This window comes from Mycteria americana, chromosome 5 (genome assembly GCF_035582795.1).
Source record: "Mycteria americana isolate JAX WOST 10 ecotype Jacksonville Zoo and Gardens chromosome 5, USCA_MyAme_1.0, whole genome shotgun sequence".
In the NCBI taxonomy this organism is placed as follows: Eukaryota; Metazoa; Chordata; class Aves; order Ciconiiformes; family Ciconiidae; genus Mycteria; species Mycteria americana.
In genome coordinates, this window is record NC_134369.1 from 38902057 (window position 1) to 38926338 (window position 24282).

At 40.7% G+C, this 24282-nt stretch overlaps 1 protein-coding gene across 2 annotated transcripts in view; it reads left to right on the forward strand.

Annotated features, from left to right (window-relative positions):
- The first annotated feature begins 567 nt into the window (after positions 1-567).
- Positions 568-24282, forward strand: part of RASGRP1 (RAS guanyl releasing protein 1) — a 45158-nt gene continuing 21443 nt past the window's right edge. The window contains exons 1-4 of one of the 2 annotated variants that reach the window (XM_075503027.1): positions 568-1218; positions 3730-3899; positions 21472-21577; positions 23729-23791. In XM_075503027.1, the coding sequence (XP_075359142.1) occupies positions 1187-1218; positions 3730-3899; positions 21472-21577; positions 23729-23791 (371 nt within the window). In that variant the 5' untranslated portion in view covers positions 568-1186. The other variant, XM_075503028.1, reaches the window with a different exon arrangement.

Genomic DNA, 24282 nt, shown 5'->3' on the forward strand with positions numbered 1-24282 from the left:
TTCTCCTCAGAAGTGAAAGAGTTGTCAACGTTGAGTTGGAAGAGCTCTCAGAGACTCCTAATTGTGGTACAAGGACCATGAAAACTACTGGGTCCCCTTTCCTTGCTCTGCGATTAAGCTGGAGGGACAGCAAAGGTGCCAAATAAGCACAGAGGCTTTAAAATAGTAATCGTCAATGTGGGTATCTCAGTTTTGTACCCCCACCCCAGCATCGCGCAGAGGCTAACTTGCAGCGGGGGGAGCGCAGCGTGTTCCCGCCGACGCGGACCTGAATGCCCTGGGCACCTTCCCGCCAGCCAGGCCTCTCGCCGGGCCCCCGCTGCGCAGCACCCTGGCTCTGTGTGCGGAGGGGCCCGTGCCGCCCGCCGCCTTCCAACCCATTCGCCAAGGCCAGCGCCCGCCGCCCCCGCCCTCTCGCCGCAGCCGGCGGCAGGTAGCGGCGCGGAGGGGCCTCCGCCTCACACCCCACCCCTCCGCCGGCCGTTGGCGAGCCAGCCAATCAGCGCGGGCGGGTGGAGGGCGCGCGTGGGTCCACCCCACCCGCAGTCACGTACCGGGGGTGGGGGGGGTGTCGGGGCAAGGCAGCGGCCGGCGCCGTGACAGGCGAGCTCTCGCTGCGCGGGGAGCGGCTGGGGTCTGGCCCAGGGCTCGGCTGACCCCGCCCCGGCACAGCCTTCCCAGGTGCCCCGGCAGCCGCTGTCTTCGGCCAGCGGGGGCCGCGGGCAGGCGTACCGACTGCTGTGAGGCACGCGTGAGCCCCGGCGGCTCAGCCCGCCGTGGGGAGGGGGCTTGCCCGGAGAGGAGGGCCTGGCCTGCCGGGCCGAAGTTGTGCCGTGGAAAAAGTTGCGGCCGCTTTAGAGCCAGGCGGTGTGAGCAGGAGAGCGTGTTTCGGTACCTGATAAATCCGGTGGCTTCAGAGAAGAGCAGCCCAGTAGCTCAGTACTTCCTTCTGCCGATAAGATCTTCGCCTGCGCTCGTCACGGGTGGCGGCTGCCGCCGCCGTTGCCCCACTTGAATTGGTTTCAGACTCCTCCCGAGGCGAGACGGGGAGCGGGAGAGCGGCGAGACGGGAGGAGGCGATGCGCGGGGCCGCGCTGCTCCTCCCGGCCTCCCCCGCCCCGCGCAGCCCCGCTCCCTGCGCTGCTGGCGGAGCCGGCCGGGCGGCGGAGCCGCGGCTGGCACCGACATGGGAACTTTAGGGAAAAGGAGAGAAAACCAGTGAGTTCGCCGTTGCTCTTTTATTCTCCCGCTCCCCGGGGCGGCGGCGGGACGGTGCCCCGCCGCAGGGCAGGCTGCGGGCCGGCGGCGGCGGGTCTCGGGGTCGCACGCCGCCGCGCCTGACAGAGTGAGGTGCCCGCCCGGGGCGGTGGCGTCGGGTGCGATGTGCTGCCGCTGTGCTGCCCCCGCGGCGGGGCTGGCGTGGGCTTCCGTGGGGCGCGGGGGCGGTAGTCCGGGCGGCTGGGGCTCCGCGGGGGCCGGTCGAGGCCCTCCCGGGTGGGAAAGAGAGGGGAAAAGAAGCGCGGGAGGGGGTGCGGAGGGGGAGGACTTCGTTTCACCCTTCTGAGTGCAAGTGTGCGCCGGGCCCGTCGGTCAGCACGGGCTGGGAAGAGCCTCACGTTACGGTCCCAGCGTGACGGCTGCGCGGGAGGGGCGGCTCGGCCCTCGCCCGGGCTCCGGTTACCTGCGGCGCCGCCGGCGGTCTGCCGGGGGGACGCCGAGCGAGGAGCTGTGGCCGGGGCCGGGGAGCAAGGCTGTCCCCTCCTCGCCGGGGAAGCGCCACCTGCCCCGGGCTCAGTTCACGAGCTGATGGTTACTTGTTTGTGGTTTCTTACGCACCGCCAAGTAGCGTGCAGTGGAAATGCAGGGTGCTCGTCCCCCCCGCGCCGCACCCCAGCACAGCTTTAATCTATTTTTAATGTCAAGTAACTGCTGCAAGGAGATCTGTTTTAATGAATGGTTAGTTTCAGACGTGTCGCCGCCGGCTGAGTTTTGCCTGCCCGGTGTTGCCAAGTCGGCCGCAGTGTTATTGTAAACTTTTTTGGGGGTGTGGACACTTTAGTTTTTCTACACTCTGTTGTCAAGACCTAAAATATCTTTTGCTGTAACTCCTACTTTATTACTACTGTATTGCTAGGATCTTCTGCCCTGTGTGGAGGAGGCGCTGGAGTAAAGTTAGGAGAGGGGTTTAAGCTTGTAAAGAGAAAACCCTGAAAGCTGATCAGGCCCTTGCTCTTTTTATATGAGAACAGGAAGTCAGATCACAAAGCTAAGAGGGAAATTTAGAGAAAGGGGGAAGGGAAGAGAACATTCTTTGCATAGCCACTGTCAGCTTAACTGCGGAGGAGCAGAGTAATGGTCACTACCTTTGCGGGGACGGGCCTGTATTTTCCTGACTTTGAAACTACGGAGGCCTGGGGTCAGTGTTGGGGTGTAAGTGACATCATGTGCAGTTTTGTGGCTTTCCCAGCATTCAGATGAGACAGAAATTTAAGATAAGGCTTGAAATTCAGTGGGATAAGGTAGGGTCCAGTCTGCTTTCCTGAGGCGTGCATATTTCCAACTTCATCGAGGAGTGCCTATACAGGGATGTTTGTGTCTTTCCCTTCCCTATCTGTATGTAATATGCACACTGGATAAATTTCTATGGCTTTTCTTCCCAGGACTGTCAGTTTATTAATAAAGTCTTTCATAGTGTTCCAAGATAGTTGTATGAAAGCTTAAGATAGCATCTTAAAGATGCTGGAGTCACTTGTTTAGGAAGCCTGTGGAGTGTAAGTTGTCCCTGAAATAAACCCAAGTTTTATTGAACCAGCAGTGGTTGTTGCCATTTTATGAACTGTACGGTTATACTCTCAAGTCACATTTAGAAGTGGTTCCTGTGATTTGCAGGCAAAAATGTTTCGGCACTTTTCACCGATATAATAATGTGCCTATTTACTATTTCATACAGAATTATGAACTTGTATGCAAACAATGAACAGCCTTTAATATTATCTGTAAACATACACATTCTTGATATCTAAGATATTATATGATCAAAATACAAGCCTAAAACTAGTTATGTGCTTTATTTTGGTCTCTTTTACCTTTATTATTAAAGACATTAATTTAGTCATGTATGCAATTTTAAAACAACTTAGTAGGAATTAATAGTATAGAATGGATGCAAATTAATCTTTTTTTTTTAATTGTAAAATACTCCACTGTAAAGTTGCGCTGATATTTTGTTTACTTGATAGTGATTTTCCAAATGAAATTAATAAAGGTAGTCTGGCATTTTCCAATGTGTGTAATATTTGATTATAGTTATAATTTTTTTCCCCTTTACTTTTGGTGGGCACACAAATGGTGTGTAGATTACTGCATAACAATTTGGTGGTAGATTAGTGCATAATGATATTCCTGTTGCATACTTTGAGGGGGTTTTATGCTTGTGCTAAAATCGTAATGTAAACATAACTCCCCAGCAAAGAAACAAGACTTCTGGTAATCTTGACAGATCATTCAAGGAGCTCTGTAACGGTGTGCTCTACAATCCACATTTAGCAGGAAAAAAAAGTCACTTACTGAGCAGTCTCTTTGGTGTGCGTATTAAGTGGGAGGGTTATGTCTGTAGCACCCTAGCTACAGGGAGTTAATTGTCCTTTAAATCTCTCCTCCTTTGCCATGCAGTGGAAAATTTACTAGTCGATCTTCATGTATTTACTTCACGATTGTGCTTTCCTTTAGGCAACCTGTCCAAGCATGCAGCACTGCCCCTGAAACAGCACATGAGCTGAAGCAGATCAGTCATTGTCCCAGCCTTTCAAATCTTACCCAGGTCACGATGGTGCCATTGGGGCACTTAGCCAAAGGGGCCACTTTGGAAGATCTTCTTGAAACCTGCATTCAGTCTTTTGGTGAGTGTCTGGAGGTTTTTAGAATCGTATTAATTTGTTTGTGTCCTGGCTACGTTTAGGTCACTTAGTAGTGAGTTACATTGATTTATTAGTGGAGTAGAAAGGCGTAGCTGAGAATTTTCTATACTGCAGGTGACTGCATATTTTTATAGGTTTGTGGATCTGTTTATGCATATGTGTGTAATATATGCTAAGAAATTAGTGTGACTACTGCTTTTTGTTGAGAGAATAAGACAAACACCAGCCATCTGTACTTCTATGTGTGTTTTTTGTTGTTTGTTCAAGTACCAATTTGGTTAACTTTAGCAAGTAATCATTAAATTTTACATATTGCAGTAACATTCTCATAACGTGTGTAAACAATGTGTTTATATTAAACATTTTTAAATGAGGAGGGCTATTTTTAAACTAGGTGAAATAACATTGGATTGATTCTTTCAATATCAGTATAGATTTAAAGTTGCTTCTCTGCAAAAGAGAAAGAATCCAAACAAAAATCACAACTGTGGTTTTTTGATTCAGAGAAATGAATAACCATTTTGAGCCTATCAGTTATCCATTTGTCTTTTTACAGTAAGAATTGTAATATGTGGACGAGCGTGACAGTTGCCTGAGCCCTATATCCCTAGTTTCCCTTTCCAACTTTTTCATTAGTAAATGTGTTTATTTTTTATATTACTGAAATACATTAGTACTGAAGGCACTCAAAATTATTCTGAACAATTTGCTTGTAAGTAGCGCATCTGTTCGTTAATGCTGTGTCTTTCACTGCTGTGAGCTATTCCCAAAGCTTATGTGGCAAAGTCTTAGTTGCAGAGTAGTCCTTAGAAAATAAATGTACTTGAACACCCACTAAGCTCTAAAATAATTAATCTACATAGTTAAATAGTAACACAGTGCTGATCTAGTGATACAGCACACAAACAATGACTAATCTTTCACATTCATTGGAAGTGCCTTTTTTTTTTTTTAACTTTAAAGCCTTCTAATCAGCATGTGCAGAGAAATGCATGTCTGAGAAAAGTTGATGAAACATGTAATTGTCAGTAACATTTTGTTTCTGTTTGGCTTCTTTTCTTCTCCATTTAATTATTGTAAAGAACATATCCACTGAACTGCTATAAAGCCCTAATTCCTAAACAAATGTCGATTCATATTTTTTATAAGTTTTCGCTCACTGGGAGTGAGATAAGACATCTAAGCACGTGTAAGACCTTCATACAGTTTTAATATTGTGACTACTTGACCAATATTTATGTGTCCACATTTTTATGAAAAAAGGTATTCTAAATGTAACATTATAAAAATCTAGTAAAATGATTATGGTTACTGATTTCAAGTGGTGTAGGTGAAACCCTTAACGGGACATTATTGTTAGCTTAATTATTTTAATACATTTTTATACTTTAATACACTCTATATCAGCATACACATGCTTATGCGTTCTCAGATTCCTGGGCATCCATATATTATAAGGACTAAGGTGACAAAGAAAAACAAGTGTACCTGTCCAGTTCGGCTATATATGCATGTGAATCTTTCTAAAGGGTTTCATATTTCAGTTAGAAAATTTACCATAGTCCACTAAATAGCGTTTTCTTGAACCTTGACAAGTGGTACGTAGGTCTAACAAGGTGAATTGTAGTGCATCTGCAAACATAATCTTAAACTCACTAAGCACTGCTAGAATTATGATGTGTGCTGCGGGGATTTAGACTCTTCATTGGGCAATTCACAGTAGTATCTGTATTTGTACATCATCTATGACATTATGCGTGTTCTTAAGCTATGCTGGAATTTCCCAGTAGGGTATTTAAATAAATTGTAAAGTGCAACTGTTACAACTATAGATAACCTACATAACGAATTACTTAAACAAGGTTCTTGTAGCTACCAGCAAAAACACTGTGCAAAATTCATTCATGTCATCGTGCCAATACAGGAAGAGATGGAAAAAACTTTAATCTGGGGGTTTGAGGAGGGGTGGGGGTAGGGAGAAAAATGGTGGAAAAAAAAGCATAGTTGCGGAATGATTACAAGTAAACGGAGTGATTGAGCAAGTTTCTTCCTGTGCATAGTACTAAATAGGTCTGTTCAGACTGTACTCTAATAGTTTTATTCAGACTGAGGTTATATCTTCTGTCTTAGATATGCTGACCTACAATATTTTGTATATTATTCTAGAAAGTCATTATTGGGATCTGAGCAAGTTTTATTTCAGTATTAAAAATACAGAAACCCCCAAGACATAAACACAGATTTCCTTTGTATATTTTAAGTTTACTTTCTGGAAAAAGCCCTGTGATAACACACACAAAACATCAGTGTATTATCAACATTATTCTCCTACTAAATCCAAAACACAGCACTATACCAGCTACTAGGAAGAAAATTAACTCTATCCCAGCTGAAACCAGGACACTGTCTAGGGTTAAGGAGTACAGTAGGCAGTAGATAGAGATGATGATGCGTCACATTTTAGAATAAATACTGCATCATGTTAATATTATACTGCACTTGCTAATATTAGGTGTACAATTACCAGTACAATTCCTATATAAAGTATGCAGGTGAATTTATGTTCCTGGACTCAGTTATACAAGTTTGGAAAAAGCAAATAATGTGTAAGAGAAGCTGCTGTCAACAATGGTGTGTAAAGGGAAGTTGGCAGCCTTTTGCCATATATGCAGAGAATATCACAAGGTCTAACCAAGAAGGTATTAAGAATTAATACACACAGCTGTGAAGAATAACACAAGTATAAGTTATTTATCTTGCAGTATGAATAAGGGTGGGAAAAATGAGAAAGGGGGATATGCTAAGTTGAAGTTAAGAGTGAGAAGGTTAAGCTTTGCCACAGTGTTGTAAATGGATTCCAGGATGTTTTGTAGAAATACAAGTTTTGTCCAGAGAGCCAAGTTAATCCAAAACCTATGCTAAGGAGGCAAGGAACAAAGATTGGATCTTGGAGATATTGTCTGTGGGTCTACAACAGTGCTGCGCAGAGGATGAGGCTAGAAGGTGAACAGAATAGTTTGAATTACAATGGTGGTGGTGTACCTGCTAATTCCAAAAGTAAAGAGTTAGGAGGCCTTTTGTTTTCTTGTTTTAGAAAAGACCAAAAGCTTATTCAGTATAATTAACTTAAACATCTAGTTTGGGATGATTAGGGTGTGCTCTTTCACCTCTCAAATTTGGTCATCTTTAGCTTGAACTGATGAATGATAGGCATGTGCTTTAGAGACAGAAACAGTGAGGGTCATACGAGGTAGTGTGAAGTCACTTGGGTGATTGCTATGTCTGAGAGATCAGCATTACACCAGTGTTTATTCAATAGCATGATGAGAAGGAGATGCTGAAAGTAGAGGTTTCTTCAAGTCCCATGAAAGGTTGCATCAGGATGATGTGGTGGGTTGACCCTAGCTGGACAGCAGGTGCCCACCAAAGCTGCTCTGTCACTTCCCCTCCTCAGCTGGACAGGGGAGAGAAAATATAATGAAAGGCTCATAGGTCGAGATAAGGACAGGGAGAGATCACTCACCAATTACTGTCACAGGCAAAACAGACTCAACTTGGGAAAATTAGTTTAATTTATTACCAATCAAATCAGAGTAGGATAATGAGAAAATAAAGCCTAAATCTTAAAACACCTTCCCCCCACCCCTCCCTTCTTCCCAGGCTTAACTTTATTCCCAAATTCTCTACCTCCTTCCCCCTGAGCGGTGCAGGGGGACAGGGAATGGGGGTTGCAGTCAGTTCATCACAGGTTGTCTCTGCCGCTCCTTCCTCCTCAGGGGGAGGACTCCTCACACTCTCCCCCTGCTTCAGCATGGGGTCCCTCCCATGGAAGACAGTCCTCCACGGACTTCTCCAACATGAGTCCTTCCCACAGGCTGCAGTTCTTCACGAACTGCTCCAGCACGGGTCCCTCCATGGGGTGCAATCCTTCAGAAGGAGACTGTTCCAGCATGGGTCCCCCACAAGGTCATAAGTCCTGCCAGCAAGCCTGCTCCAGTGTGGGCTCCTCTCTCCATGGGTCCACAGGTCCTGCCAAGAGCCTGCTCCAGCACAGGTTTCCCACGGGGTCACAGCCTCCTTCAGGCACATCCACCTGCTCCGGTGTGGGTTCCTCCATGGGCTGCAGGTGGATATCTGCTCCACCATGAACCTCCATGGGCTGCAGGGGGACAGCCTGCCTCACCATGGTCTTCACCATGGGCTGCAGGGGAATCTCTGCTCCAGTGACTGGAGCACCTCCTCCCTCCTTCTTCACTGACCTTGGTGTCTGCAGAGTTGTTTCTCTCACATATTCTTACTCCTCTCTTCGGCTGCAGTTGTGCAGATTTTTTTTCCCCTTCTTAAATACATTATCACAGAGGCACTACCACTGTCACTGATTGGCTCAGCTTTGGCCAGCAGCAGGTCCATCTTGGAGCCGACTGGCATTGGCTCTATTGGACATAGGGAAAGCTTCTAGAAGCTTCTCACAGAAGCCACCCCTGTAGCCCCCCTGCTACCAAAACCTTGCCATGCAAACCCAATACAGATGAGTAAGATGAATCATCCTGCAAATGAATTGCCAAAAGTAGAGGCAACAGAAAGAACAGGATGTAAGCTAGGGCAAGAGTTCAGGAAAAATAGCATGATGAGAGATTGAAGGCAGGAAGTGTCTTAGAAAGGAATATTGGTCTGGACATTAGGAGAAGATTTGTAGAGACTTGAAACTGCTCTCATGGATTTAAAGAGACGAGATTTGGTTATGTAGGACAGTGATTCAAAACATGTTCTACATGACTTGGAAGATCTCTCAACATTGTAAGTAGCTACAGGATGCTGTTACTGCTATGATCTGGATTGACAAGAAGAGCTGTAGAGCGTAAATAAATGCATCACATGTGATTGCCTTAGAAAAGAAGGGGAAGTGTAGCATATAAGTGGAGCTGACTATAACTTTGAAAGATGAAAAAGTGATTGTGTGGAAAGAAAGAGAAGTCATAATAGGGAAGTGGAGGAAAAGAGAAATCAAAGAAGGGAGGAGGGTGCATAGAGAGGAAGAGCAGGAGGTAGGGTAAAATGATTGAAAAGACTAGAAAATACAGAGGCTGTAGAAAGGTTAGATTCAGTGAAACCTCTCCATCAGAGAGCTTAATTCTGAACAGAAAGGTCATAAAGAGAAAATTAAAGGTAGATGTTCAATTGGCAACAAGGTGGCTGAAGCTGTGAGTTCAGGGAAGCAAAGAATTAATTAATAGAACTTGGCTTGGAATATGACAGCTTCAGGAGGGAGATAATTTATTCTGGAGGAAATCTTCATTAGTGACTGTGATTCTGGAGTGGAATTGTAAGTAGAACAGTGACTTTAACCCCCTGCATCCATGTATTTCCATTACGTAATATATAAAATGCCTGGAAAAGAATGTACTTTTGACTGGCAGACAATTCTCTCAATGTCAATGTGGCTTTGTCTCCTACTTTGTTGCAAGTTGTAAAGACACTTATTCCATAAGCTTTGTTGTTGAAACCAACAGAGTAGGGTCTAGTTTGCTGGTCCACAGCCATATTGACTGTTTAATGCTGACAGTTAGTAGAACACAGGAAGCATATGCTTAGTAGCACAGCCCTACTTTTTGCGTTATCTTTGCATAAATGGATGTTAACATATATTTAGTCCAGAAAGTGTTACAGATCAGAGAGGAAAAATATATCAGCAGTGTTCACTTCACTCGATATCTTAATTTGTTAACTGTATATCTGCTAACTATAGAAATGAAATAATAATTGTTCATAACACTTTTCAGCCTAGGCTATCCTCATGCTACTGTGAGCTTGATGTTCTGACTATGTGTTAGCAAGTCAGTTTGTTTAAGTGTGCTTATTTTTTTAAACAAATACACCTTTCAAAAATTTGATGACCTGTTTTAACATGCATTCAAACTTATAGGCCATGTAGTGTCAGAGGGCCTTTTCCTTGCCCACACAAAACACTTGTTTAAATTTTTTTTACAAGTGTTTAAAAATTCTGTTGCAATCAGGACAAAATGTATCTTCAGCATAGTGTCAATTTTCTATCTCCCTGCTTTGGCTTCAGTAAAGTCCTGAAAGGTTACTTAGAAATACCTAACAAACAATTCCAAGTCAACAAACAATTGAAAGTCCTAATTTATGCAAATGCTTGTGTCTCCCTAAAAACATCTGAGGGTCATTTAAGAGCTGAGAAATCCCTAAGATCTCAAAATTTTAATATTATGAAGGTATTTCTGTTTTTAACCTTTGAGTGCGAGATCTTACTCATTCACCTCTTACATTTGAGTACTGGAAGCATGTTTATTGTAGCACACAGAAGACCTATGCTTATCCTACAATTCAGGCATTTCGGTTACTGCTAGACAAGATGAGTGTGCTCAGTGGAAAAAAGAAATCATGAAACATCATCTTTAAATGCATGTCACCATGCAGTGTCCCTGTGTCTGGTTTCTTAAGAGAGATGTAAGTAAAGGGCTTTAGGAGAGCAACCAAAATATTTCCCAGAACATGTAGCATAATTCTGTGTGGAAGCTCAGCCACGATAAAGTTTGCTGTGGAGTTAGTTGTTTATACTGCTATGTCAATCTTCAATACAAAAAAAATTAAAATAAGATTTAAACCCATGGCAACTACTTTTCAAAGAAGTTAAAAATCATAACCTCAAAGATTAGCAATGTTTTTAATAGAATTTATGTGAACCTAGTGAAATTTGCGACTTCTAATGGTCATAATACGCTTAGACAGCTAGGTCTAAGAGTAGGTTGTGATGTAAATTGTTCTGCAGTGTCTGATCAGTGCTAAACTAGCTTGTTGTCTCAATGTGTGATAAAGTGAGATGTTTGTAAACAAACCTTAGAAATTCTGGAAACCACTTCCAGACTCATCTGGGTGAAAGATGCCACGGAATTGTTTTGATAGAAATCAGAAATCTGGCAAAGGTGCTGGTGCTGGTTGCCTCTTAGGTGCTAGCTACCTAAAACTACAAGTTAATCATAGCTAACATTTTCTAGAATAAAAAATAACTGTGTTAGCAGAGCTGTCTAGTTCTGTGAACTGATAATATTTTTATAGCTCACTTTGGTATCAATATAATGCAAAAATATATTGAGTCAGGAATTCTTTGAGAGCCAGGTAAGTATGGCATCCATTTTACAAACAATGAAACAGGCAAGTTAGAGTTCGCTCATTAGGAGAACCATAGCCATCTTCTCCTTTAAAATACAGAAAATTTGAAAGTTTTATCCAGTTTTTCCCCTTTCAGTTATATTAAGAGTAGAGTGGATTTTTCTAGATAAGTACATTCTTACAGTCTAATTAAAACACAATAACTAGTAAAACAATCACAGTTCAAGTACCGAGTTTATCTTTATCCTTTTACCAAATTTCCCATATACCAAATTATGATATAGAAATCTGACTCAAAAGCAGTTACGTCTTTCAAGGCATATGCACACCCACAGAAGGCAACTTTAGTCATTTACGTTTTTCTGTTAGGCTTGCCTGAACAGTCATTTGGTTTTATCTCATGCTCTGCAAACTTGCAGGGTTCTACCCCTCGCCCCTGAAGCCTAGGCTGAATGTTGAGGTCTCTGGTCCCCCAAGAACAGTTAAAGTTTGTTCACGGTATTGTTCTGTATTAAAATGTTGTTGTTCACTGTGCGTTAAGTAATCTGGGTGCGATTTGGTCAAATGCAGTGCAGAAACTTTTAGTATTGCTTGGCAACAGAAACTATGTTAATGATCAATTAATGACATTGTGGGAACAGAAGAGTCATTACTGCTCTCTAGAATGCATGTCATTGTGGGAACAGAAGAGTAGTTACTGCTCTGGAGAATACTAAGTGCTGTTTAGCTAACTATTAAAGTTAATTGTCATTGTACCAAAATGAAAATAGATTTCTTTTTTAACCTGATGTCTGTGGAAAAAATTTTCCCAAAGAAAAGAAACTTTAGATATCTTTATATATATTTGAAAGTTCTATTTAGCTAATTTGACTTCAGTCTTTTCAATATAGTTTTCCAAAGTCAAGAAATAAGTAATAAAAGAAAATGAAAAAAACTTAGACTTCTTGCTTTATAAAGCAGTCTCCCATTTACTTATATTTACGACAGGGATATGACAGAAAGTTCTATCTTCACACCTCTAAATATAACTTCAGAAAAACCAGTAACTTTTATTTAGCAATGCAAAAAAGCTTAGATAGCAATAGAAAATAATTCATTCTCCTGAGAATGTTGTATGAATTTAATTCTTTCTTCTCCTCAATCTATGTATGAAGTTGAAGCAAGAAATAAGTCACTTGTTCTTAGGCTTCCCCATGCATTTTACTTTCTATGTTACTTGGTTTGGTTTGCATGTGCTTTAGTGTGAAGTCATTCAGTGTTTTCCTGTGTATCGCCATGTGTGAGAGATGTATTTTTGCATTGCTTTTTTAAAAGTCTGAAAAAGAAGGGTCTTCCCTTAGACTGTTACATAGTTCAGTAGATCTTTCTGTTATGCAGGACAGGCTGGAGATTAAAAGCTAAGATAACTTTTTAAACATGATACCACTTTTTTCCCCCATTACTGAGGTAAGAAGTGCAAGTGCAACAAGTGGCAAAAGGCAAAGATAAGAGAGTACCTGCTGGGAGCTATTAAGGTTACAGTTGCATGGGCGATGACTTTAGGAATCCCCAAACACTGCAGTTTTAATACTCAAATGTATATAGAGGTCATGTTAAGAAAAATTCAGTGCCTCGTGCCACCTGTATTGTGATGAAAGATCATTTAGAGATATGCCATAGTATCTTTCTTTCAAAATATGGAACTCCTCTGGCAGAGAACAATAGTGTGAGATGTCAAGAGCTTCTTTTTTATTTTAACATTTACATTTTTTTTGAAAAACATTCACTTTGGGTATGGGTGAGATTGTCTTCTTTCCTCCAGGAGAACTAGTTATGTTTAATGTCAATCTCCAGTATGTAGTGTTACTCTTTTAAAAGTATACATTTAAAAAAAAAAGTACTTGTTTAGGTTGAATAACAGAGAAAATGGTCAGATACCTTTATTACTAATATTAAGAAATGCCCTGTAACAGTACTTAGGAGGCATAAGACTCTTGCTCTGTGCTAGACCAACTGATACAATGGGGCCAATAAAGCTGACACATGAACACATGTGGGAATGTTTCTCTGATGAAAACCTGGCATGCTGCAGCTAGCTTGAATCAGCAATTGGGGAGCTTCTTCTGTGTGCAGATATTTGATAGTGCTACCTGGTGATCAGGTATGTTTGGAGTGAAGCTGCAGGGTTTTTTTGAAACTTTGGTTCTTTTGGTCCATGGTGAACAAGAGATGTTCAGTCTAAGGATGAGCTGTTGTGGTTTAACCCTGGCCATGAGCCAAGCACCACACAGCTGCTCGTTTACCCCCCTCAGTGGGATGGGGGAGAGGATTGGGAGGGTAAAAGTGAGAAAACTCGTGGTTGAGGTGAAGACAGTTTAATAAGTTTGAAAAACAAACAAAGAAACAAAACGACAAAAAACCTCCCAAAACCTAAACAAACACCCCCCCACACACACACTCCCCAAAAACCCAAACAAAACCAAGAAAAACATGTGATGTGAAAAACCCTAGTTGCTCATCGCCGGCCAACTGATGCCCAGCCAGTCCCTGAGCAATGGCAGCCCTGGCAAACTTCCACCCAGTTTTTATTGCTGAGCACGACACGATACGATATGGAGTATCTCTTTGGTCAGTTGGGGTCAGCTGTCCTGGCTGTGTCCCCTCCCAGCTTCTTGCCCACCCCCAGCCTACTTGCTGGTGGGGCGGTGTGAGAAGGTTGCTGGGTTAGAAGCTAGTTTGCCAGAGAGTCTGTAAACGCTAATCCCAGAAATATATCTAGAAGTTAGAGCAAAGACTAGGAAGCTGAGGTACGTAACGGAGGGAAACCTGAAACAGTAAGTCAGAAATATTAGAGCAGGAATAGAGATGGAGCATACATCAGTAATGAAAATCAAGGCCAGGAACTGGGATCTAAGCGATCTGCAAGTCCCTGAGAGGAAAGGAGCTTGGTATCTGCTAGTCCATTACAGTTTGAACCTTTGGATGGGGCTGACTTTGTGCTTCCTGGGATCTGATGACTGGCTGCCCCAGGATCAATCATGCAGTTAGAGAAAAGCTTATTATAAAACGCTGCAGTTGTGGGATGAGTAAGTGCTAAGCATGCAGCTGGGTTCTGTGGTCAAATAGTGATACTGGCCTCAGAAGTTTCTGATTCTCTTCTGGGAGTCTCATTTGTCTTATCCATCAGTGCTTATGCTAGCACAGCTGTGTTGCCAGGCATTACGCTTGAATTATTCAAGAGCTGCCTGCAGCTCAAAACTGCACGTGGCTCCCATATCATGACTTAAAGCTTTGAAAGAATCTTGAACACTCAAATTATGTTTTGTATGCTTTGGAGAAAAAGACTATTTGATTAAAAAGTTCTCATCTAAATTTGCTAAAATCAATATTTTAAACATGCTGTAGAACAATGTATGGGGGGTGTGTTAACTTTTTATCTTGTTCTGTGTACTTGATCTGAATTTCCAAGGCTAATGGAATGCTTTCCACCCACATTTCATTTGGTTTCTCTGAAGTACATTTTAATTTCTCAAAATCATCCTATTTCCCCTTGACAAGAGCTTTTATCTTCTTGTTTTCATTTCAAAGAATTACCCACCCAGAGCTCTTTCTGCAAGATGTAGCTTTCCAAAAGCTGTATCTGAGAGAGGGTAATGGCTTTCCCTTGAGGTTTTTCTCCCCTAATGTTCCCTACCCTCACACAGAACAGTCTTATTATCCTTTTTGAATGCATATTAGACTCACTTGTGTCTTGGATCTATCTGCATTGTTAATGAGTATTTGGAGGAGCAGCAGTGGGTTCCCCCCCCCCGCCATTCTGTAGGGAGTTTGAAGGGAGAAGCAGACTTGGAGAAACGTCAAGTTTATAGGGTTTCTTCCAACATCTGTGTTTACTTGGCTTGTTTAGGGTTCTGTTTAGGGCTCTGCAGGATTGATCACAAAGTACGATTCTTTCCTCTCTGGAAAATACTGATTTGTTCTCATTTTAATTTTGGAGTTTGTCCTCCTAAGACCAATTACTTGTGTAAATAAATTTATGTATGACTCAATAGTTACAAGCATGTATGGACAATAAGCCAATTAAAAAAAAAAAAGCTTTAGCACAGTTCACTGAGTATTTTGGTGCTGTCTGCTAAACATTATAGCATTCTTGTTGCATGAGGGGGAACACCATTTAATTCTATATAGGATGATGTAAGCTGGAGAGCTCAAGACTCCACTTGCTTTCTGCTGCAGCTAAAATTAAAACAATCATTCTTTTACCTAATTAGTGTGTCATCTTTGTAAGGACATTGTAATTCACTTGTGTTATTTCTGAAAAATATTAAGCACTTAAAATAATGGTCTGAAATAAAGAAAAATTCACTAAGGACAAGTACGAAGTTCTACACTTAGAGTAATCAGTTGTAAAAACAGTACAGTAAAGTCCTTGATGTACAGCATTTCTGCAGAAAAGGATCTCAATGTGAAGACAGATTTTAAAACTGAAAATCATTTAGTGATACTGCACTACTGCAGAAACTCTAAGGAGATAAGTGCATGCATAGAGGGATGTGTATGCTTATTTTTATTTTTTATCTATATACATTACATATGTACATTTACATATATACACATGTATATGTATATAAAGGTATTATGTACAGGATATTAACAATAATATTTTAACTCTGGTGCTAAGACCTCCTCTGGAGAACTATATTCAGGTTTGCTTCATAGAGGTGCAAGCTGCAAAGGGTTCAGAAAAGGACATCAAAGTTGACTAGAGATCTAGAAAACCTGGCTTCTGAGGAAAAAAAATTGTCAAATTTGGTGTTTCCTAGCTCAGAAAAGAGATGAGGGAAGCAATCCTTAAATAGAGGAAAATATATTGGTAAGGGAAAGAGAATGTTTCTTCTGTCTGCTGGGGGCCAGGCATAATGGGCTTAAGCTGCCCAAGTTGCTTGAAGTCTTCGATTAGACAGTAAGGAGAACTCTCTAATGACAGAGATGCTCAAGTGCTGGGAATAAGTCACCTACAGAGGCTGTGAAATCCTCATCACTGTAGAATTTTAACAACAAATTAAACTGGTTCTGAAGCACACTGGCTTCAAGAAAGCTGATTCTGTGTTGTGGCACAGGAATAGAGTACATTAGCTCCTAGCCCTGATTTCTGCCATCAACTGAGCTTTCAGCTGTCATAAAAAATAAAGGCTATTTCCAATTCAAAAAGTAAACACCCTAGTTTAAGTTGAATCTGCTTGCTGACCCTCAATGATGGTGTCATAACTGATGAGCAAGATGGTGGCTGCTTATGAATCTAATTCTGACCAAATGTGATCAATTTAATGAAGAGAGTTAAATGACTACCTCTGTTACAGGCTACCAAATTCCAATGCGGCAATAATAAGCCTGCAATAAGAAGACTACTATGTGTTGCATAAGTTTTAAGCTGAAGGGGAACAGAGTGTTTCCTATTTGTGAAGGGAAGTTCCAGGAAGTAATCATGAAATACTTCATTCAATTTTGGTTGCTTTGGTTGCAGTCACTAAACCCTAGCATGTACTCCCACATGTACGTCCGTATTTCATACATGTCTCTGTGTTTCATCAAGGTCTTTGAGACCTTAAGACCTTAAGAACATCAGTTCCCCCAGTTTTCAAATCATGTGCTGCTTTAATAATCTTTGCAGACATTTATAACACCATCCCCACACCATCCTCTTTAAGCCACCAGAAAAAAAGCACTTTGCAGAAATTTTGAAGAATTCTATGTAGCACATCAGTATAGCAACCCACGACTTTCAGCTTGGCACTTAATAAGACTGCCTTGCAATTGCTTGATGCCTTCTTGCATGGCATTGTTTTTGGTGCTACTTTTTGATAACCACTGGAAGACTTCAGGGAGTTTACAAGAACTTATTCATGCTCTTAGTAGCTTAGTCACTGATCATGTGATGTCAGTGCTCTGTGATTTAGTTCTGATTCACTTCACATTGTATACTAGGTGATAGATTTGGAACCTGCTTATGAAATAAAGACAATGCTTACAAAATAAAGGCCTCTTAGACCTAGAAAAAACTAACTTTTCTTTCTTGCAAAATTCAGTTCAGTTAAGACATCCTTGGCATTCTTCCTGTTGCCTTATCGTTGCACTCATGAGTGGGAAGGTCTCACTACAATGATCTTGTCTATGGAACATGCTCTCTCTGTTAAGTACATTTACCACAGGCTTGGTGAACATCAGGACCCGGTGAAAAGCAAGCAGTTTGCTCTTAAAGCCTTGCTTATTGGCTTTTGAGTACTTTGATTCTTTCAACTATTCTAGGAACAAGTGACACTTCAGTTATTTCTAAATCACGGATTACAGGGAGCCACCAATTGGACCGTGCAATGGAGTGGCTGATAGGCCTAGATTAGGATGTTCTTACCCTTGTGTGTTCCGAGTCTCACATATGCAGTGGAACTTTTGTAATTGTAGTTTTTAGTGGCTTTCTGTTACTACATAGATAATAAAATATTTAACCCTAAATGTCTTTGTGCTTTCACTCATGTAGATAAATACTGGGAAAGTATATTCAACTCCTGCTTCCTTGTTTGTTTCAGAGAATATTTATTAAAACATCTTAGTACAATAAGGGCATTTACAGGAGGAAAAGCATGTAACCAGTGGGTGATATGTATTTTGCTGCAGTGAAACAAAGCTAAGGCTTAGGTGGTAATTTGCAGCTTTCTTTAAGGTAAATTGACTAACTGAAACACACCCATTCCACTTTATTTAGTATTCACTTAGTGGTTTTTGCTTAGCAGGGTGTGTGGTTAGAAACAGGTATACAAACGGAAATGAAAAAGAGTCTCAAAGTTTTAAAACAAACTGCTGGAGGTTCAAGAGAATGCTGCAGAGGCATTCAGAGGCACTCTTGCAACACGGTCAGGAAAGCCCTCTTACTGGCTCCACCATTTGCACAAAAATAGTTTACCATAATTTTTGTTTCTTCTTTACACACAGCTATGTTTAGCAGGTTAGCTCTTCAAAAAGAAGTGACCTAGTGATCAGAGATGCGAAAGACCCAATGACAGTTCTGAAACCGAAACCGAGCTGGAGTCTCTTCTCATCTATGGCCCATTTTTACCAGTTTAACTCCATGGATTTTTTTGAATTATGAATTTGTGAAATACAAATGGAAGAGGAATCAGACTCAATATTTTTCTTTTGAGTAACATTTGCCATATCATGGTATATGCACTTGAAAAGTGCCTCCTTTTAAAATTGGGCAGGAAGATTACATTAAATATTTGGTACTGCATGTGTTTGTAAAATCATGTGCTGCTACAATTCCATGCAGGCTTGTTGTTCAGTGCTGAACTGTACTGGGAACCTTAAGATTTTTTTGCTGCAGACTGCTTATTTTGGTTTTTTAGACCATCACTAATGCCATGTTTTTCTTTGTGGAGATGAGCCTTTTAGTTGGGTGAGGGAATGGATGGCATAAAACTTAGTATTGCTTTAATGTGTGCAAAATAATTATATGTCGTCGTAATGAAGTCTACCTCTGTTGTGAGATAGTTAGGTCTGGATGTTGTGAAGCATAAAGGTACTTTTATTGTGCAAGAAAATACCATAAATGTGTTGACCTAACAGTAGGCAGAACATACTGTTTTTCTCTGCATCTTTGTAAAATGGAAAAGATACCTTCTAGAGGACCGAAATTCAATCTGGAACCTGGTGCCAAATGGTACCTGTGTTATGTCATGGCAGCGGGTTTTGGAATATGCCCAGAGGACAAACTGCTCTGAGAGAGAGTTATTTGTTGTCTTTGTCAGCTGGAGATGATCTATATTGAGCACTTCTGAAAAGCTGGTGATTTAATTACAGCTGTATATACTTAATAGTATGTGTGCACATAACCATTTGGCTTCCAAGTTAAGCATACATTGAACTGCTTTTCTGATTAAACAAGAGCTGTTGGATGGAGGCTCTGGCAGAACACCAAGTTTTGTAAAATGGATGAAGATTGATACAGGCCTCTATATGCAAGGCCTAAAATAATTTTACTCTTCATGAAGGCACTGGAAGAGTACAAAATGCCAAAAACTAAAGGCCTGAATAAGTATTGATTCCTGATGTCCCAGCCTTCCTCTGCAAATTTCCCACTTCTCTGGCTAAATGCTTTGCTGTTTTGCCCTCAGTGCACCTGCTGTAATACCTAGGCAGTTTATATCCCAGAAGAATTCTTTAGGTAGTGACTGAAATTATGTGAGAACATAAACAAGGAATGCATAAACTTCAGTTCATGCTATAAAACTGAGAACTTGTAGTATAGTCAAAAGGCAGCTCAAGAACTTTTAGTTACTTGGAGTCTATACTGCTCTCATTTATGGGGCTGTAGGACACACAGACTTTCCCCTCACCCATATCGCTGTAGGTAGAATTGCTCCTTACAATTTGTGTAACTAGAGAAGACAGATTCAGAAAATGGTTTCTCATGTTCAGTGTTGAAGCCCACCTGATGCATAAAGTTCTCATTCTGGGCTTGACAGTGCCGAGTGTGTTGCTACACGTTTGCATAGGCTCTGCCAGAATTTACTGATCAGGATTTTTCTGCTTGTCTTGCCTGAGAGGCTGGCTGTGGTAAGGTATTTCAAGACTGTTTATTGTATTGAGTTTCCTCCAAGCTGAGTATGCTTTTGCTAGAAGAATTAAGTTACCCACACCAGGTATATGATACCCAGCATGTCCTCTGCTTTCAGGGCTTCAGACAGTCAGCTAAAACAGTAACTTCACTTGTAAACTACAGATCTAGGCCATTCTGAGTCACCTGCCTACTGAACTGCATCTACTCTGCATGAAATAGTCAGCCTGTCTGCCAGCTTAAACTAAATTTGATGGAAAGATAGGAATCTCGAGGAATTGCTTGTGGAGAAGAGAGACATCCAGATTGGTGCCCACATTAGCGTAGGGGCAGCTGTGTGAGCCCAGCGTTGGTTTGATTTGATTTGCTGTCTGGCCAGTCAGCCTGGATTCAACCAAAGCATGTATTGCTTTTGTGTAGCTGGTAGCTTTAAGCATGAGTGAGGAGTTATGGCATTGTTGTGGGGAAGAGAAGGAAAAGACTTTCAGGGGAGAGTATAGTGATAAAGGGCATGAATAGGACTATTGTGAAGTGAAGAACAGAGGAGACAGATCTAGAGGAAAGCAGGCTTTATTAGTTCTACCAAAGATTCAATGTATTGCTCAAAAGGAAAGGCCTGGGCTCTGGGGTTCTCTCTTTGTGTTTAGTACCTTCCTGTAGAAGGGCATGGAAACTCTTGCTCAACAACTAACATGGATTATATTGTTTTGCAAGTGGGCTAAGTTTAACGTTCCTTTTTGGTGTTGTGCAATTTAAAAATGGTTTTTTTCCCGCTCTAGTAATAGATGCCGTTTCATATACTGCAAATCTGCTGTTTCACCTGCCTCTTCCATTTTGCCTTATTGTGCATTGTTTCTGTATATTGTTCCTGTTCTTGCTATTTTAAGTTATAGCTACATTTATCCTCATAGAGGACAATGTATTTAAAATTATTCAAAAAAGTAAATTTTTCTTTGTATTTGAAAGGGTGTCTAATTCCAGTTCAAGCTACTTAGGTTCTCATGGCCGGCTGTAGCAAAACCATCATCTGTTAATATTTACAAACACTTTCACTAGTGTGTTTGCTACAGAAATGGAAACTTTTTAAAATGTTCTGCTACATTTGATGTCCTTGATCTTTTCTGAATATGGAAAAAAACCCCTACAAGACCCATAAGATAGGTGTAGTCTAAAAACCTTCTTCAAGTGAAATCCTTGTAACACATAGTTGAAGGAAATGTGTTAGGACCCCCACTACTGGGAGTATGCATAGGTTAATGTCTGGGCTTCTGCATATATTATATGTTGTTCCATGCGCATCTAGGTATAGATCCTAACTTGTGCGTGTACTTTAGTGTTATGCATGTCAGCTGTGCAACAAACCTCACAAACACTTAAGAATATTGCCATTCTGTTTGGTAAGTTCAGTCATGCCACTGACTGACTGGTATGGATCACTAACTGAATTTTTTTGCTCCATGATTCATTACTTTGTTTCAAAGGTTATACTCATCTGCCTAAAGCTAAGCATTTAAGTGCATTGCTGGGCTAAGATCATTATGTATAATTATCTGGATATTTTGAGTGCTTTTGAGACACAGCTGCTTTTTTTCTTGCCTTTTTTTTTTTTTTTTTTGGGTAAGGGTCTTCTAAATTGTGGTAGTGAAATATAGTTGTTGTTATATAGCTCTCATCAGAAAAATGATGCGCTTCCTAAGTTACTAAGTTACTGCTATCTTTGAAATAGCGTAGGTGAACAGGTCTGATTGAAATTAGTATTCTGAAAAAGCCTCTTGCAAGTTGTTTATCAAGGTATACTAAGATTTCAATACAAAAACTCGTTCTTTTTTTCAGATTTAGAAGGAAATGCATATCAAAACAACCAGCTGCTAAAGATAATTCTGGCCATGCATCAGTTTATCATCTCCTCTGCAGACATGCTCCAGAAACTCATTGAGCTATATCCTTTGTAATATTCACCTGCTGTTAAGGTAATGTTAGATAACTTGACAACTCTGAACTGGGTAAGTAGAGGATATTTAATCTATGGGTGTATTACTGTTCCACTAATTAAACAATATACCTGTTCTTTACAGTTTTTGTTTGTATAGTGTGTTTTTGTTTGGTTTAGGGTTGGGGTTTTTTGTTCATCTGTTTGGTTTAGCTTATCACCCACAGAGAAAAAGATGAAACTCCAATTCAGATTTTAAGTAGGATAAATCATCCTCCATTGGCTGTGGGGGGAATATCTAGCAGGTGTTAGATTAACGCAGGCACCTCAGATAGGTACTGAGAACCTGGGCCTAAGTTTCAGATCTCTTTCTCTCTTTCCTTCTGTCCTCCATACAAGTAGAAAAGCAAAGAACAAAAATGTAATTTTTGAAAATATTCTGGCTGTATCACCTGGAGATGAAAATTTTCAACAAGTATTATTTCTCATTCACATACTCAAAATTATAGTGCACTGAAATAAATCATAAGCTTTTCCTTCCTATTTGTTCCCATTTTGAGGTGATTGCCTGGACTCATACATGTGTCTTTCTGGCTCATTAGATTTTTCACAATGAAGCTACTAGATCATATTAGCAATTCTAGTCTTTTTTAGGAATTTTTAATTGTGGAATATATTACCTGACTTCTTAGCTTTACAGAATGTTTACTCCTAATTAGATGAGCACAATACCAGAAGCAGACCTGACATGCTAAGAATCTCCAGCCAGTTTTGGTACAATTTAATTTAGATAATCTTTTCTTCCCCTAAACTCTGTATCTTACTGGCTTTTGCAAGCAGCATCATTCACTACAGAGCTTTACTGTAGTGTTAGATTCTGACTGTCCTGCTGCTTCTCTAACCACGAGTGTTAGATCAAGTGTGCCAAGCTACAACTGTGGTGTAGTGTTGCATTTAACTTAGGCTCATGTGCTTTTTGAAAATGGAAGAAATTAATTGCTTGCATGTTTCTGAGAAGTAACTTTTTCTACAGTCAGAGAAGAGATTCAAACTTTTATCAGACTTGCATATTTTGCAAGCTTGGTTTTTGACTCTGTGTATGGCTCCCTGTAAAGACATTGAAAGGTAAAGACTTTTGAATGGATCAGATAGTCTGGGTTCTTGTATTTTGAAAAACCTTGCAAATGTCCCAGTTTCACCATTTTCCATCCCCTAAATTACATGAGTGATTTTAGGTGGTTATGGATGATTTGTAAGCCTAACTTCAGACCTTCAGTTAGGGGCCCTTCAAAATATTTGGGAACTTATTCAGACCTCACTAGCTCTAGAGTCAGCCTAATTTAAGCACTTAATATGGGTGCTTAAATTGTGGATGGTATGTCCCTGCAGTTGTGGTAGATTTAGGCTGCAGTTAATTTCAATCAGATTGTGGGAGGATCCACACGGTATTTTCATTAAATTATGTTTTGTAGAACTGAAAATATGTGTATAATCTACAGCAGAAGAATCAAGATATGCATAATACATTTTCCAAATGGATTTTCCATGTCTTCAAAAGACATTGGCTACAATATCAAAACATGTCTTATACAGCTACTAGACTAAAAATATGGGTGTTTCTTTCCCATTATCACAGCAAGTCAAATGAGAACTGTTGCATAGTTAGAAAGGTGAGGCATTTCACATTTTTCTCTACCATTGTATACAACTGGTTATGTTTAAAAGAAAATAGCATATTTTTTGGCAAAGCTCCAGGGAATCGTAATTAACTGAAAAGGATTTCTTCATAAAAACACTAATTGATAAATCTGGTATTACTGTTTCACATTTTAGTGAGATGCACAAGTGCATGAGTTTTATTAGAAATTGTGAGGCATGTTACGAAGACAAGTAGAAACCAGAATCATTTCACTACTTAACACTGCTCAGTACTCGGGCAACTACATCAGTATTACTCATAGTAGTCAAATTTATGATAAACTTTTGCTAACGATCTTGGGATATACTTTGTATACACTTGTGTAAAACCCAGTAAAAAACTAATCTGATATTATATGCCATCAGTAGAATGATTCCTATTGCTTACGGGTAGGGAAGTATCAAGCATGTTCATTTCATAGCATATGTGAATGGATGTAGTTTTCCTTAACAGTTTTCTACCTATCTTAATGCTTTAGAAAGTAAATCTTCCATGCTGTGTGTAAAGATATGCTATTTTGTGAGGTAAGAATATTCTTGCTTGGTAGCTACTAGTCTGCAGCTACCCATGTGCCATACATAAGAATGCTTTTGCATATCTTAAGCTGACATTAAAAAGAGAAACAGCTATACTGCTTCAGCTTTTCAAGGTTCACTTTCGCAGCTTTACACAAAAAGGCCCAAGCGGCTTTGTGCAGATCCGTTGAAGTCAGTGCATGAATTACTGGGTCACAGTTTTGAACTGCGTCTGTATGAATCTGTGTCTTAAACATCAGTGAAGCTTCTAGGCAAATTCATACATACATGCATCAATAAGAATGTGCATTTCCATTTTTCCAACAAGCACAGATTTTTACATGCATGGGTGTACTGGGTCTGGCTGGGATGGAGTTAACTTTCTTCACAGCAGCCCATATGATGCTGTGCTTTGCAGTTGTGACTAAAATGCACCAAAGTTTTAGCTGTTGCTGAACAGTGATTGCACAGCGTCAAGACTTTCTGTTTCTCACTCTACC